General features: G+C 44.2%; 1 protein-coding gene across 2 annotated transcripts in view; it reads left to right on the top strand.

The window, feature by feature from the left end:
* The window catches only part of ppp2r2ba (protein phosphatase 2, regulatory subunit B, beta a), a 45,848-nt gene that overhangs the window by 22,453 nt on the left and 6,332 nt on the right, over nucleotides 1-17,063 (top strand). Inside the window, exons 1-6 of one of the 2 annotated variants that reach the window (XM_023419347.2) lie at nucleotides 1,040-2,037; nucleotides 10,165-10,262; nucleotides 11,219-11,384; nucleotides 12,344-12,456; nucleotides 15,246-15,423; nucleotides 15,570-15,734. In XM_023419347.2, the coding sequence (XP_023275115.1) occupies nucleotides 1,968-2,037; nucleotides 10,165-10,262; nucleotides 11,219-11,384; nucleotides 12,344-12,456; nucleotides 15,246-15,423; nucleotides 15,570-15,734 (790 nt within the window). In that variant the 5' untranslated portion in view covers nucleotides 1,040-1,967. Of the gene's footprint in view, nucleotides 1-1,039; nucleotides 2,038-10,164; nucleotides 10,263-11,218; nucleotides 11,385-12,343; nucleotides 12,457-15,245; nucleotides 15,424-15,569; nucleotides 15,735-17,063 lie in introns of those variants that run through there. The other variant, XM_023419346.2, reaches the window with a different exon arrangement.

Raw genomic sequence — 17,063 nt, 5'->3', positions numbered from 1 at the left:
CCTCGCCGACGCTCCAGCAGCCTTCATTATCCCCCTGCATGGATAATGCCCCGTAATGTATTCCGATGGAGATGGAGGTTGGAGGTTGATGGGGTGTAAAATAGCATGTGTAGGAAGGCCCTGTTTTTTTTCTATGAGCAGCCTGCCTCTCTCACAGCCAGATCCCCATTAGTACAGGAGCAGAGGATTGGATGTGCAAATGGTCCCGTGGATTAGAGAGCTAATGTATTTAGGAGAGGGGGCTCCACAATCTCTTTATTGCTACTGCTGCTGATGTGTGTTGAGGCTCGCGCAGGGGAGATACCCAGTCCCTTTGTGCAACCAGAGAGATTTAGGGTAAAGTGAGTAGATAAGGGCAGGGATGCACTGCCAGCACATGCAGCCACACTGATGCAGCGCACGCACGCACACACACACACACACACACACACACACACACACACACACACACACACATCAAAGATTATGGTTTGACCAGAAGAAGGCTCGTTGTGTGTGGTGTTATTAAACTCAGCATGGAAATGAGATCTTTCCAGAAAGAGGCGCAGACGGCAGCCCTACTAATCTAATTAATCAGCGTCTGGGTTTTCGTCGTTTTCTTCCTCCTTCTTTCTGGCCCTCTCTGTTGCTCTCTCCTTCTCCAGTCTCCTCCTCTACTCCACTCATCCCTCCCTCTGCCTCACCTCACTCCTTTGTGCCCTCCTGGTAATCTCTGAATCTGAACTTCATGCTCACACTCTGTAAGTGGACAGAAATGTGCCATGTCATGCACTTTGTGTAACACATCTTATAAAGCTTCTCTTGTATTCTCCTGAATAGCTGCTTTAAGGGAGCTGGGTCTACATGCAGAGGGGAAAGCATAGAAAGTAGACTTAATGCTAAATCTGCTCTGACAGTGTGCAGTGTGGATGGATGTCTCTGCGGCAGGGTGGAGGGATGGTGGTGCAGGATCTACCAGGCTTAAGAGGCAACCTGCTAACTTGGCCATAAGGCAGCTGTCGGCTTTTAACGCACGAACCTGGTTGGTGGTCATCAGGCTGTGAGTGAACAGATTTTGAACTCTTCTTCTGCTGGTGGTGGTGGTTCGACTGAGCGTCACATTTCGCTGCTTGTGGTTTTTAAAGAGCCAGCCGCCAGGCAGCATGGGAGGGGCCCTCCTCCGCCTCCCCCTCCTCCTCTGCTGAAGCGCAGCAGCAGCAGCACAGTGGGTAACTACAGCACAGCTCTGCGCTATCCGGCACAGTGAGTCAGCTGAGCAGCCCGGGATCACAGGCGCCGGTTCGCACTCCGATGAATGAATGAAATGAGAGAAAGAGAAAGAGAGAGGGAGAGAAGGCGACAGAGAGGACACTTTGCAGAATCTGGATACAGAAAGGCGAATGTGCAACTCTGGAGAGTCTGACATGGGAATACTGAAGCAAGCTTGTTGACGCATAATCCCGCCCGCCCCGCTGGCACTGGGAGGGGGCAAATCTCGCCTGCCTAAACTCAAATCCTCCAAAAGAGATTTACGGAGTGAGCTGCTGCGGGCTGCCACCTTCAAGAAGACATAACATTTCGTTCATTTTTTGACCAACTGCTCAGGCGCGCTGTGGCGATGATGATTAATATTTTTTTGCGGGGAGATAATAATCTGAAGCAGAGGACGTAATGCGCTTAAATAATTAGGCTGTTACATCCACTGGTGGAATCGGAACTGTCCCTGCGTCTCGGACGGTGGGCTTTTGGATGCGTCCTGGGGTGCGGACAGGACCTGCCCGTGCAGCATCATCATCATTATTAATATCAGCATCATCATCATCGCCATCATCATCATCACAGGTATTTGATCGTGATTGTGTTGATTACACCGGAGAGCTGGAGCCATGACAGGCCACCCGCTGGTCCCACGGCCCGCCTGCTGACGGTACCGGGCAGGATGGGAGCAGGTCTGCCGCTTTCAGGATCCCGAACCAGCCGATTTATCAATGGAGGAGGAGAGTGACACCCGGAAAATCAACAACAGCTTCCTTCGCGACCACAACTATGCAACCGAAGGTATTTAAACAGATGATGCTGAGGGGGGGGGGGGGGGGGGGGGGACTCATACTAAGCCGTTACTCATACTAAAGCACCGCAAATAACCTGAGGCTGTAGCTAGAGGGATGCTAATATCACAGCAGAAATAAGTCACTGTAGTATAGGATCATTAAAGGAATCGATCAAGCAAATACCACAATAAATAAATATTATCGAGTTAGTCTTTACATAGATTCTGCATAAAGTGCATACAGGTCATTTAAAGCGAATTTAATCGCACCATAAGCTGCTGTAAGGATATTAAAGAAGGGATATTCTGGTCGTTTCACATAAACATTCAGATTAGTAGGGGAGTGTGGTGGTGTGGTGTCAATAGCAGGAGATGATGAGGTGGCTTCCCGTTATACCTGCTATTTTAGGAAGACCATCCTGACCGAGGGGAATCAGGGCTTAGATCTGTATATGGACGACAGGGAACAGGGGAATAAAGCTTTCTTCACAGCTGCTACAGGGTCTGGAGTCTGTAGAGAGCAGCTTTAAAAAGCAGTTAAAAGAAATGATGAAATGAATGATGAAAAAATGTATTTTCATCATTCTGTGTTCACTTGTTGAAAGAATGAGACAGAGGCAGGGAAGGTGGCCTAATTTTAGGAGGGGGCAGCACATTGAAATATGGATCTCTCTCTCTCTCTCTCACACACACGCCTCTTTACTGTACATCTACTTAACCAAGCATTGAACAATAGCTGTTACGTGCAGAGCTATAAATGCTGCCCCTGCACATGAGTGTGTTTCCCCCTCATTGACCACACATCAGCCTCTTGATTATCAGCCTGTTTACTGTTTGATGCTTAACAGTTCCCTCATGCTCCACCAATCAGCTCCACCTGCCTTCCACAAGCTGCTTCGATCACTGATCAACGTAAAACACTGACAGTTATCGTTCATCTCATTACCACCTCGGTCCCCATATACTAATAATGCAGATCGGTTTTAGACATTAACTGCTAATGTCAGTAAAAGCGTTGGGGATTAAGAGCCTTTCATTAAACAGTGGCAGCTTTAAACATGAATGTATATCTTTTACCTCGGATTAATACAAGATTTAAATCAGCATCTGTTACAAAGGTAGATGTCTCTGTTCTAGGGCCGCAACTGATGATTACTTTCATTACTGATTCATTTGCTGATTATTTTCTGGATTAATTGCAGGCAGCAAAGGTGATTGTATTCAAAATTGCTTGTTTTATTCAGCCAACAGTCCAAAACCGAAAGTTATTTTCTTTAATGTTGTATATGACAAAGAAAAGCATCAAATCCTCACATTAGCGAAGATGGAACCAGTGAATATTTGGGCATTTGTGCTTGAAAAAGCACTAAAACGATGAAATGATTATCAAAATAGTTGGGAAAAATGATTAATGGACCAAGCGTTGCAGCTCCACTATCTTCTTAACAATTATTCTGTTCTTGAGAGATAATTTATTATTGATTATTGTGCAGCCAAGTGGAATGTTTTTTTGTCTTCATTGTTTAGCTTAAAGCCCATGCACTGTGTTGTATTTGCAGACTGGTCAGTTGCATTAATAGTCTCTGCAGCACTGGGGAAGCCTTTAATCCATTTCACACCACACACATTTTTTACCACCCACTTACCATAAGGTTTAAAAAGAAACAAAGTCGGTCAAAATAGAAATGGGTTTTAATCTGAAATATGATGGAGCATCCCATAATTGAGCTATCGAATAGCACCTTTACGTTATTTTTCTACAGGATAGAAAACTGGTGTAGAATAGAGGTGGTTGGAGGGTTGTGTGTGGCTGCAGGGTGGGTCAGAGCCACAATGGCTTCTTGCATTTGCCACCAGCTCAGGTTCCTGAAGCCACTGCAGGTTGGAGGAAAGACAAAGTCAAAGCTCAGAAGACAGACAGTCTCATTCTCCGGCTCCTTTCCTCAATGTTTTTTTTCTTTTAATTTAAATACAGGAGAGCATCATCATTTGCTCAGCTCCCGGCACTTACAGATGACTCCCTGTCACTGCTAAACACACAGTGACTGGTTCATAGCGAGAGGAAGTGAAGTGGGGGTGGGAGTGGGTGTGATGGATATCTTTGTTTGATGTGTGCGCTGAGATGAAAAACAGGAGGGGAGCTTCTTCCAGCTTCTTCCCGTCTCTCCTTCTCTCTGTCTCACTCTGTCCCTTTCATTTGATCAAGAGAAAGTGGATTAGAGTTATACAGGTTGTAAAATGTGTCTCCTTAAAGCAAAGGACTGTCTAGTCTCTGGCCCATCTGCGCTTTCCAAACAAGGAGAGTCTACTTTTGTTATTTTTTATGGCTATAATTTATGACTGATCGTCACACCTCGTATATCATGAATGAGTGTGTGTGTGTCCATTCACTCTCTCACTCCTTGTCTCCTAAATGGTATGAAGTCAGTCTGCAGCCAAAGATCATACGGGCCGGTGTCTGGGTCCGTCGCCCATCATAAATTCACCAAAGTGCACATGTTCCATCAGGCCCAGTCCATTCAGACCACACACACACACACACGCACACACACGCGCGCACGCACGCACGCACGCACGCACGCGCACACACACACACACACACACACACACACACACACACACACAAAGGTGAGGATTTCCCTGAGGCTGTGCTTGCCCACAGCAGCAGGACACTTTAATGATGTCACATTTTAATGATGTCACTCTTGCTGACCTTTGCCTAGCACCAATCCCACGCCTCTATGGGCGTGTGGGCGGCTACACTGACTGTGTGTGTACGCACACTAATGTGACCAAAGCTGTGCTCGTCATGTAATAGTTGGGTATGAAATTTCAAAAGTTTCCTCAACCTTAAAGCAAAGTTTCCAGAAAAGTTGTTTAGTTGAAAGAAAATTCCCATAAAGTCTAATTTGGATTCACCAGTCGCCACATCGCTGATGGTGACAGGATGGATATTTCCTCTCGGCCGTGTGTATGTATGACTGCAGCTGTGTGTATCAGTGTGTGTTGAGTCAATGGACTGTTACACTCCTACTACATGGGTCTAGGTTAATTTTCGTAATCTTCACCTTGAATGGGCTCGACAATGGAATGAAATTGTCAAATAACAGAACAACACATTGGGTGAAAAAAATGTAAATAGCTTCCTTGCTGTGAGGCAGGACCTAACCTAATGTCTGCTGTGGTATTGATTTCTGGTCCTTTACAATTTAGCTACCGGAACAATGACCTGGAGATCTATTGGTAGGACATGTAATCCCTTCCTCCTTCTCTCCCCAGCCCCCTCTGTCTCTCTTTCACTCTCTCGCCTTTGCTGCTTATATGTCTGTCTGATGCGAGTACAAGCTTGTGTGTGATGTGACCCCTCCAGCCCCGCTGAATACTGATGCAGTCCTGTAACAGAGAGCTTACAGCCTTTATTGCTGCTGCTGATGAGAGCTGAGGCGAGCCTGGTTGCTTGTGCCAAGGCAAACGGCCTGGGGCCACACTTTAGGACTCCGGCATAAAAAAGACTTAGCCCACCATACCCCCAGGTCCCATCCATTATTCACTATGAAACACTCAAAACGCAGAGCCCCGCCTCGGCACATAGCACAAGAAAGATAATGTCTATGTGTGTGTGTGTGTGTGTGTGTGTGTGTGTGTGTGTATGGGGGTGGTATGGGGGTGGCGGATGCTTAATGGCAAGCTGTGAAGTTGGGGCGAGTCACACTCCTTATTCAGCAGCTGCTTTCATCCCCTGATTAGCTTCTTATTAAGTCTGCAGCTCCATGAAAATTTAATGAGAATTTATTAAAGAATACCCGTGGTGTTGCTACTGTAGGATGATTGCAAAAAAAAATATCCTATTTCTCAAATGCAAAATAGCTTCCTGGTCAGTGGATTTGAGGTGCTGCTGTGATAGATTTCCTGTGTGAGAGTCACTTGGTGCACAGCTAGCCTGCAGGCTAAGCAGTGTTTGACCTTTCTGGACTTTATAATGGGATACATTTGTAAGTTTTGATAGCTAATTCCTGTGTTGAGGAAGCGGCGTCACTCGAAATGCCTTGTGTTTTGGTGATAAGGTCATTGTAGAGACATGATTTCAGTCTGTGCAGCAGCATTCTCATCTTTGATTCATTCCAGCCTTGAAAACAGGGAAGATGAAAGGGATTGCACCAAAGGAACACAGACAGACAGATAGAAAGGGAGAGCCAGCTTTTGTTTTGGAGGTGGATTATAATTCTGTGTGCCCCCGCTTCCCTGCCCCCCCCCCTTCTCCATCTTCAATTTCTAACAGAATACCAAATAACAAGCATCTGAAACGGTTCCTCTTGGTATTCAGCTTAGTGCTTGCAGGAATCCATAAACTTATTTCACTCTTTCTTCTGTTTCGCCCTGTCCTGTGTTGTGTCTGTCGTCAGATGTGTGCCACACCGACGTGTTAATGAAGTGTGAGAAGTGAAGCAGTAACACGTCTCGCCCATTTCACCCTCAACTCCCTGTGGGGAGTGTGGGGATACAGAAAAGCGCGTGCACACACACACACACATACATGCACAAAAGACAAAAGCACACACACATGCACACACGCCCTGTCTCATTCTCATGGGACTGATCCTGGAGAAACCAGGTTAATTAGCTTGTTCACTTCAGATCTTACAAAGAGTCATGCTCTTCAGATGAAGAGAGCTGCGTTGTGCTCTGTTGCTTTGTGTGCAGCTAATAAAGCCTAATAAACCCTTAATCATATGGCTGGGTACCAGACCAGTTGGTAGCAGGGTTTATTCAAAATTTTGATTGATCTCCTTGGTTGCTGGTGTGAAATGAAGCCGTTATCAGCTGCTTATTCAGTACAGAAATAGTCTTTATGTCTTTATGTACAGAAATTTCTGATAGATGCATGTGTGCGTTCGTATTCCTGGAAGAAAAGAAGTGCTGACTGATTTGTTGATTATCACAGAAGGAATGAGAGCGGCGAGTGAAAGAGAGTGCGAGAACGGACCTGAATTATCCCCCCGGCCTGATCCTTTGACGCAGGCAGCTCAGCACAAGTGCTGTAATCCTCTCTTCTCCACATCTAACGCTAACAAAGCGTTTACACGATACCATGTTGCTCACGTCCCTCCCTCTACCTGGAATTTCTGCACGACACTTACGCAACTAGCTTTCCATGCAGTCACACCATTTTGGGTCTGTGTCTCTTACACAACCCTCCAATGCCACCGGATCAAGCCTCAGTTTGTTTTTTTTTTTTGTTTTTGTTTTTTTTTTTTGGACCCATGACGGGATTATGTGCTGTCTAGAGGTTAGCCGGGGCGCTCCTATTTTAGTCTGCTTGTGTCTGTACCGATGAGACTCACTGTACGATCTTTTCGTTGACCTACTTAGAGCAACAAACCTCCATCCCCAGACTTCCCCCCTCACAATCATTTCTTTTAGTGGCCCCTTCTGTTATGCGTGATAGATGTTGCATGCTAGGGCATCTATAACTACATTCAATATCCTCACTCCCCTCTCTGTGTTTCACAGTTTTCATTCCAGAATCAATGCATATTTCCATCCAATTGGTTTGATGCCCAATTCTATATTGTATGCTGAAGGGTGTTATTGCTTGGTTCAGGGTGGTGAATAGAAACAGATAAGCGCAGTGCCATGCCTGCTTTATTTCACCCGTACATACACACATCATCAGAGCAGCAGGCCGACAGGTTGGTCTGCATTATTACTGGTGATAGATGTGTGTTATCTCGAGCATCCCTCTGATGAATCAAGAAGCGGTGACCTGTCTGTGTCACACCTGGCTGGCCACAGGATTTATGTGCTTCATCTAGTTATGGTCTGCTGATGAAGCTGTGTGTGTGTGTGTGTGTGTGTGTGTGTGTGTGTGTGTGTGTGAGAAAGAGAGAGCGTAAGTACACACTTGATCAGCCGAATCACCAGCCCTCTGCTAATCCCACTCCACCATGAACCTGGTGATGCTCACGTAATAAAAATCTGATCTGATGCAAGCGGAAATCATTCGGGAGACACCGCCCACCTGCAGCTCTGCTGCTAATCAATTTGTTCTCTATAACGAAATTTCATTTGTAAAAAAAACTGCATGTCATTTAAACACAATTCCATCAGTGGCTGAGGTTGAATAGATTGCCTTGTCTAGTTTGAATACATTTGCATGAGGAAAAACTCATTTAGGGAAGCGTTCCATCACGTTACTTGGAGTTTCAGCTCACTGGCTCTCCCCGATTCTTCATTCACTGATGATTGAAGGATGTACTCGTGTGTAAACTCGTTAAACGGCATCCATCAATTACTGTTTCTCCTCAGCGACTTAATGTGTTGATGATGAGGGAAGGAGAGAGGAGCGAGGGAGTGGGGGAGACAGAAAAAGAGAGAAGTATGAAGGACAAAAAGAGAGAGAGGCGGACAGGCTTTGACTCAAGAATGCTGACTGCTAAGCCGATTCCATTCGATTCACACCAGTGGCTTTGGCTTGATGGTGCTGGGGAAGACACCATTGTGTGTGTGTGTGTGTGTGTGTGTGTGTGTGTGTGTGTGTGTGTGTGTGTGTTGGGGGTTTGCACATAGCCATCTCTGAGCATTCATGGGGTCAATACATGCAGATATAGAAAGAGAGATAACTATGGGCTGTGTGTTTCACATGCATGTGCAAGTGTGTATGTGACAGTAATATGGTGTGTAACTGGGGTTCTCCCAGGCTGTAATTAGGTCAGAGTGTGTCTCTGTGAAATGTTATTAGTTTCTAGATTCAAATATGATTAGGATTGCCCACCCCTCCCCACATCACGTCATTATCACGCAAGGCCACAAGAATCCCTCTTGTCACATCTCTGAATGTGGCTCTCTTCAACAATTAAATGAAACAAGGGGAAGACACACACACACACGCACACGCACACACACACACACACACGAAAACATGACGTTTAGTCATTTCCACCATGCACAGCAGCTTTATGTGAAGAGATGAGCCAGTCTACAGGGACTCTATTGTCTGAAGTTGTGTGCTGCATTCAACTGCACTCACTCCCCCAGATGCAGTAGCAGGTTTTCTCTCTATTGCAGCACTCTCTCTGTCTGCTGAATTACAGCTAGCATCAGCAACTAAGTCTGAGAGCTATTGGCACACACGCACGCACACACGCACGCACGCACGCACACACACACACACACACACGACTGCCGCTAGAGATGGAAACGGTCTCCATAGCAACATTCCCCTCTCCTGTTCAGTGCTCCGCCAGTAGCAGGTCCACAGAGGGCGTGGGGGGTACAAAACAACAAGCTCTCTCTCTTTCTCTCTCTATCTCTGTCTAATATTATTGTCACTGTTAAACAGAGGACTAGCCTCTGCTGTGGTGTGTGTGTGTGTGTGTGTGTGTGTGTGTGTGTGTGTGTATACACATGTGTGTGCGAGACAGACATTATGCTGTGCCCTTTTAGCCCGGGGCTGTATAATAATTACAGTCACCATTAGCCTCTCCTAAATCCATGCAGATGTATGTCTTTGAGGAGGAGAGGAAAAGCTACCTTAAGGGTGGGTATCTGTTATTTACTTTTTGGTGGAACAGTAGCTATGCAGAGACACTGAGAAATGTTGTCGATGCAGAATAAATTAAGCACTTGTATCTTATTATTGTTATATTTTAGTTGATTGGAAGTTAAAAAATGAGGCAGTGACATGTATCAGCTGTAAAGAAGTGCATGGTTTGAAGGTTTATGACTGTTCTTTAATGAAGAAGCAGGAGAGTCACTGAGCAGCATGGGGTCTCGCAGCCAAGAGGAGAGAGATGAATGGTGTGGTGGAGGCGTCCTTTAAAAAGTGAGAGTGCAATTAAATGACACGGATTGGTGCACCTCAATGAGACAAGGGGCTGAATTAGTTGATATCATGCAGTGACTCATCGAGTGGTTTGTCCTAACCCATATTTCACCAAACTAGAGTATCTGTGCCGAAGAGTCCTCTGTGGGTTTGTCATGAGATTCCCCTCCATTTCCCTGATGTGTTTTCTAGAAGTCACTGTACCAGACCTCACTGAAAGCTCTTTCTCTTCGTCTGACTGATACCTTGACAGCTTTCTACACGTCCACACTGACATTTTCCCCCCTTCTCTGCTGTGCTTATTGTGTTGCAGCTGACATTATCTCAACGGTGGAGTTTAACTCATCGGGGGAGCTGTTGGCCACCGGGGATAAAGGAGGCAGAGTGGTTGTCTTCCAGAGGGAGCAGGAGGTAGGAAATGCCAACAATGCAATGCTAATTATGCTGCCCTTCTGCTGAAAGGATTTGACAGCCTTGAAACACTGAAGTTTGATTGTTTGCTTTTAAATAACTAGACGGCAAAAAAAAAACCACAAAGAAAAATCTCTTTAACCACTAAGCGGATTTTGGATGAGCCATCATTATAAACTCATGTAACATGGAAAAGCATGGTTTGAAACCTGAGTTCTAGTTACGACCCCAAAGTTACCAGTGATGCCAAACATTTCATGTTATGGAGACACAAAGCCACAAAAGTATAATATGTTTGTGTTAAATGTTCACTCAGTGTAAATGTAAATGGCATATAGCTGCACTAGAATAAATAAATACGATGAATAGCAAAAATAATGCTATCATGTCAAAATAACTACCAATTCAAAGGGATGTAAAGAGTGTAAAATAACACAAGAGATAATTATGATATCTTGTTATAACTAGACCTCAGCCAAGCTAATCTCAAACAACATACAACAGACTTAAGAGAAAAATAAATCTAATTTATAGTAAATGGATCTGCCACAAAAATTTGTTCTTCCCCGGCCCACGCCCCATCCCTCAATTAAGTTCAGTTCAAATCGGCTCAGGAGTTTTTAAAAATTTAATAGTTTTTCAATAGGGAAATTCGAAAGTTGTGTCTTAGTTTTAGTATGCATATTTTTTTGGTGTGGATAAAGCAACTGGCCATTTCCCCTATTTAAAGTCTTTGGGCTAAGCCAATCATTCAAATTCATATTTAACGGATGGATACAAGAGTGGTATTGGTTTTCTCTTCGAACTCGAAGAATATTTCCTAAAATTTCAAACATTTGCTTTAAAGAATGAAATTCTCCATACCAAATTTCAGGTAAACAGTGCTTTAATCTTATGAAATGAACAGCAAACATGTCAGTCTCTGACTGTTTCTCCCTCCCTTCCTTCTCATTCAGAGCAAGAGCCAGCCCCAGCGTCGAGGGGAGTACAATGTTTACAGCACATTCCAGAGCCACGAGCCGGAGTTTGACTACCTGAAGAGTTTGGAGATCGAGGAGAAGATCAACAAGATCAAATGGCTTCCTCAGCAGAATGCCGCCTACTTCCTGCTGTCCACCAATGGTCAGTTAACCTGCTACTGTAGGAGCGACACAGGTGGCAAAATGGTCAAAGGAACCATAAATCTATCATGACAGTAATGTTTACATGTGGGTGTAGTATTGCTGTTAGTCACTAAAAGTGTCAACTTAAGGCATGATTCATCCCTCACTTCGCACCATGGTCAGATGTACAGCTCATATAAAAGGAGATGTTATTAATATCACATAAAAATGTCTTTTTGACCGTTTCTGTGAATGTATCGCTGTTTTGCTTGACTGAGCAAGTGCTACCAGCAGAAGTGTTTCAGATTGAGGACTTCATGCATGGCTGCCACAGCAAGAGCACACACACACACACACACATACATGTACACACACACATCATGTACCACCACACACCATACATGCACGCTGGCTGAAGCAGACATACACATCAGCAGTGAGACATCTTGCAGATTGTGGGCTTCATGCATGGCTGCTACAGAAGTGCTAGCAGTGGCTGGAGCAGATGGTGGAGGGTCCTGTGGCGATGGCCTCGCTGCTCTGACACCAATATTCACAGTGGAAATTAAAAAAAGAAAAAAAAAGAAAAAAGAATCAACAACACACTGACTGCTGCTGCTACCCCTTTCACTCGACCGAGAAGATGGGATGTAACTGGTGTTTATGTGAAGCAGAATTGAAAAACGCCCAGATGGCTTTTTCAGGGGGAGCCTATACTGCAGCAGGGAAATGTAGTCAACTTGTAGATTGATATCAGTGACATCAGAATCTACACAGGAGCCGCCATTCATCATCCTCACTGGCTCCTGCCCAGCTTCATGCCAGATTGGCTGCCCAACCCCCCTGCATCCATCTTGTATCTGAGAATCTGTAGTGAGCCATGATCTAACTGTATTTTGTGTGTGTGTGTGTGTGTGTGTGTGTGTGTGTGTGTGTGTGTGTGTGTGTGTGTGTGTGTGTGTGATGTATCCATCCCAGACAAGACAGTGAAGCTGTGGAAGATCAGTGAGAGAGACAAGCGTCCAGAGGGCTACAACCTGAAGGATGAGGACGGACGGATCAGAGACCCATCGACTATCACGTCGCTACGGGTAAGAAGAGGTCACAAAAAAACTATAAGGTCTAACATCACCCAAACATATCACATGTACTCTGGTAAATGTCTCTACGCCTTATGCTGCTGGTGTCTTACTGTTTTGCTTGGAGTCAAATTGCAAGTTACGATCTAACGACAAGGGAAAGATCCAAAAATTTCAGATTATTCTTGAATGGAAACAAAAACAAACCATTTCAAAGTACAGCATCGGGAACCTTTCAAGCTTCTTTTAGAGAGAAAGGCTGAAAATGGAAACTAAAACACTGCGATTATGAAGTGGTGGGTGTACAACGTACAATCAGAAAACTTCCTGCCACTATATTGATAATGATAGTGGATAATTTTTAATCTTCAGAATGCATCATGAATTATACTAATGTAACATCATTATGGGCCCAATGCAGACATTGGAAATGTTCCATTTATGTTTTTATTGTATTTCTCTGATTGAATTTCTCTGATTTTATATCTATGACATAGGCTACTTTTCCTAATGTAAAAGAACAATCTAAATAATTTCCTTTTGTAATATGTTTTATCTTTTGTCTATATAGTATCGATCCTTTATTTTGCTAATGTTGAAAGAGCACCATTCCAGTAAATCCTTACTATCTTCCCAACCACACACATGGTAGTTAGGGGAATAGCTTGACATTATGGGGAAATATGCTTGCTCATTTCCTTGCCAAGAGATTGATACCATTCCCATGTCTGTACAGTAAATATGAAGCTAAAGCTAGTAGCCAGTTAAGAGTTAACATAAAGACAGAGGGGGGGGGAAACAGTGAGCCTTGCTCCACCAAAAGAAACAACATCCAGCTGCCAGAGGCTACAAATATCGCTAATAATAATTTCATATTGTAAAAATGCAACTTTTTGTACAGATTAAACAAATGAACTATAAAATGTTAATTAGCAAGCTTCTATGGTGCTACTAGGTGAATTTGGTTAACTTTGTTAACTAAGGCTAGCTGTTTTCCTTTTGTTCCCAGTCTTTATGCTAAGCTAAGCTAAGCTAACCAGCTGCTGGTGGTAGCAGAATTGGAAGGCAAAAGTGCCACAATTTTGAATAGACCTGTGTTAAACATATATACATATATATCTCAAAGTGGATACATTTTCTCTTTTAAATACCTGCAGATCATCATCTGCTCCTTTTGCAGTGCTGATAAATGACAGTCTGACACCATCCAACGCACGACAGTTTTGAACTTAGACAGGCAGAGGAAAGTGAGAATGAGTGATCTATATGTGCGCTGAGGTGAAGACCATGAAAGGATCATCCTCTCGCTGTCTCTCATTCTTATCACTCCACTACCACTTTCATTTTCACACAAAGCAAGCAGGCACGTAGGGCACCGTGTGTGTATGTGTTTATGTGTGTGTGCGTCTGTGTGTGTGTGCGTCTGCCATAGTAGATTAGTGCTGTGTTCAGCGTGTCTGTCCCTCTTTGTCTGGCTGGCCAGGGGATCATAGCAACCTGGAGGACAGGCTGGGACTGTGGCAATCCTGTTTAGAGGCTGTGAAATCTGTGCAGGGCGAGAAAGCAGAGGAGGAGAGGGAGGAACTCAAAAATATTCTTAAGTGCAGCCAAAAAAAAAAAATCTAACAAAAAATTAGTTTATCATTCAGTATCTCCTTAGGAAATAAAATATGTGTAAAATATGTACTTTTTGTGTTTTATATAATTGGGATGTGCTTCTTTAAAAGGAAAAACTGCTTTTAGTAGTATAATAGTATAGGTTACTTTTTAAAGAAAGATTATATTTATGTCAAATATTCTGTTTTACATACTATAAGGAAGAGGATCTATTAGGTTGTTTCCAAGGTGCAGGGGAAAACTGAACAGTGTAACTGTCAATGTTTGGGGGTTATGGGTTAATATGGTCCATGTCTCTCTGGACAGCCAGTGAAAGACATGGAAATGAAGTGACACCCATGGAGATACAGCAGCCTGCTGGGCTGCCATGTCTCTCTGTCAGTGCCAGCAACGGACGAGGGGAAAAAGGGAAGAAGCAGTCGATTTGTTCTCCTCTCTCCCTCCCCTCCCTTCTCTCTTTGTCTGGGTTTTATCTGGCCAACGGGGGGCTGCATGCAGACTGGTTGCTGGGTGTCTTTGAAGCCCGAGCTGCACTGTGCAACTGTGTGTGTTTGTGTGCATGTGTGTGTGAGTGTATGTGTGTGTGTGAGAGAGAGAGCTCGTCTTAATTCTGCAGATTTCAGTTATCATTCCTCAGCAGGGCCTAGCGATGCCCTCGGGCCATCTCTCTTTCCACCTCCTCTGCTTTCTCTCTTTTTCTGTCTCACACACAAACAAGAGGAGAGAGTTCCTCAGTAAATACACGAAGCAGGGCAGAGAGAGTGAGAGAGAGAGCGAGAGAGAGAGGGGAGGGGTGAGTGCGGTGTGATCACTGAGTAGCCGTGTAGCAAACAGATATTCACAGTCTGATTGAACCAGCTCATCAAACAGCCCCAGAGCCCCTCAGTCGCTGTCTCTGTTTCATTAAGATTTGTGGAGTAAATGTCATATGAATCCCTGGAGTCATATGGTTGTGGCTCATGCACACACACACACACATACATGTACACACAAACCCACGTTGTACATCCAAGCACGCAAAATTTATGCACACTAGAAACCATGTGCATGCACAACCACACATACAGATAGATATCTAAAAAAGCCTCTAGGAAACCAGCATCCATCCAACCAGCCTTAAATAGAAATCTTCTTTCTCTGCATTTCCTTTTCTCCTTTTCTGATTGACCTGTCCTCACCAATAGGTGCCAGTGCTGCAGCCCATGGACTTGATGGTTGAGGCTACTGCCAGGCGTGTTTTCAGCAATGCCCACACCTACCACATCAACTCCATCTCTGTCAACTCCGACCTTCAGACATACATCTCCACTGACGACCTGAGGGTGAACCTGTGGAACCTGGAGATCACTGATCGCAGCTTCAGTATCCTCTTATTTGTGTTTTTTTTCTACGTTTAGGCGCCAATAGTGATTTATCTGAGTTTTGTCTTAGCTGACCACTGAAGGAATCATAATAGTCCACAGCCGCTGTCTGAAAGTCAGAGTTTGTCCTTAGTGCCCGTCTCTCAGACATTGTGGACATCAAACCAGCCAACATGGAGGAGCTGACGGAAGTGATCACCTCGGCAGAGTTTCATCCGCAGCAGTGTCACACCTTTGCCTACAGCAGCAGCAAGGGCTCAATACGCCTCTGTGACATGAGACAGGCCGCACTCTGTGACAAGCACTGCAAATGTGAGTATCAAGACGGTGAATTTTAGGAAAATTATCAAAAAAAAAAAGTTAGAGTTAAAAGGAAGGTAATAAGCCTGCCAAATCTTGCAAAACACTTCAGATTTTCTTCCGTATAATCCCTTTTATTCTATGACGATTTTTATTTGATGGCACCTCATTGTGTTTAGTGTTAATAGTGGTAGCAGGGCTGTAGCCAAGATTTCAGAAATACTGTGGTCATGATCAATGTTTGTTTGTAAATTTGATATCCCTACTCTATCATCTAAATGTTGCTTCAAAGCCTTCTCTTTTGCATGCTTCTGCATAAAATTGTCCATGTGGGGATAAGTGGTTGCACTGTATTGAACTCAGCTAAAATACTGAATCCATTCATTTTATTTCCTTTCCATATTTAGTCTATTAAACATTAGTGCCAGTCTTAAGAAACCCATTGGATGCAACTGTAGAATGTAAATGCCTTTTCCAGGATGTGAAAACGCCCCAAATTCCCTGAAACAACCTCAAGGACGTGACCTTGGTGTCCTCAAGGGTAGCTTGGTAGTAGCATCATTATGATCAGCTTTAAACTAAATGGGGGGATGGAGACAGGAGAGTGCTGCAGGTTCATGTAAAATTGTAGATGTATGCCAAAACAAAGAACGATAGAACTGTGAGAACACAAAGACAGATATACGTACAACATGGCAGCACAAACGCAAATTCACACTCAGTTTTTCTGCCTCAGCACCACCTTTGTGTGGCAGTGACATGCAGCCTTCCCCCTGCTCAATATGCCAGGATTGATAACCTATCAATAAATCTGTGTGTGTGTCTCAAACAATGAATGGCCTTCTCTAAAGCTGAACATCACATGCATACACTTTGGATGAATGAATAATGACTACATTGACATTTTCGCTGGAAAATCAATGGCTTAAGGGCAATCACATTAGTCCCTCATGGACGCACCTTGTTGTTCAATAATGTCAGTCATTTCCTCAGACATATTGATGCGTTCACTGGACCGTGCACTAACACGGCCTGTTGAATTTCACATGAGCATTTGAGGGTTAAATAAGAACTGGAATTGAGAGACTTGTGACTACATTTCAAGTTGTGGTATTTACAGCTTTCCTCTCATTGTTTGATGTTGATATGTATTGTGTGTGCCATTCCTTGACAGGTGCTCACAGTGCACACACACACACACACACACACACACAGATCCTCCCGCAGCAGGCAGGTGCTCTCGTTAGCCTGAGGACGGGTCTGTTAATACCGACCTACTGTCTCCCTGCATGAACGTGTATGGCTCAGAGCAATGTATAATGCCCACCCTCCCTCCCTCCC

Source organism: Seriola lalandi, unplaced genomic scaffold (genome assembly GCF_002814215.2).
Source record: "Seriola lalandi dorsalis isolate HSWRI2012SDOR001 ecotype SW California unplaced genomic scaffold, Sedor1 jcf7180002054598, whole genome shotgun sequence".
NCBI lineage: Eukaryota > Metazoa > Chordata > Actinopteri > Carangiformes > Carangidae > Seriola > Seriola lalandi.
Note: the sequence above shows the minus strand (reverse complement) of the source record. Positions and strands in the feature narration are given on the sequence as shown.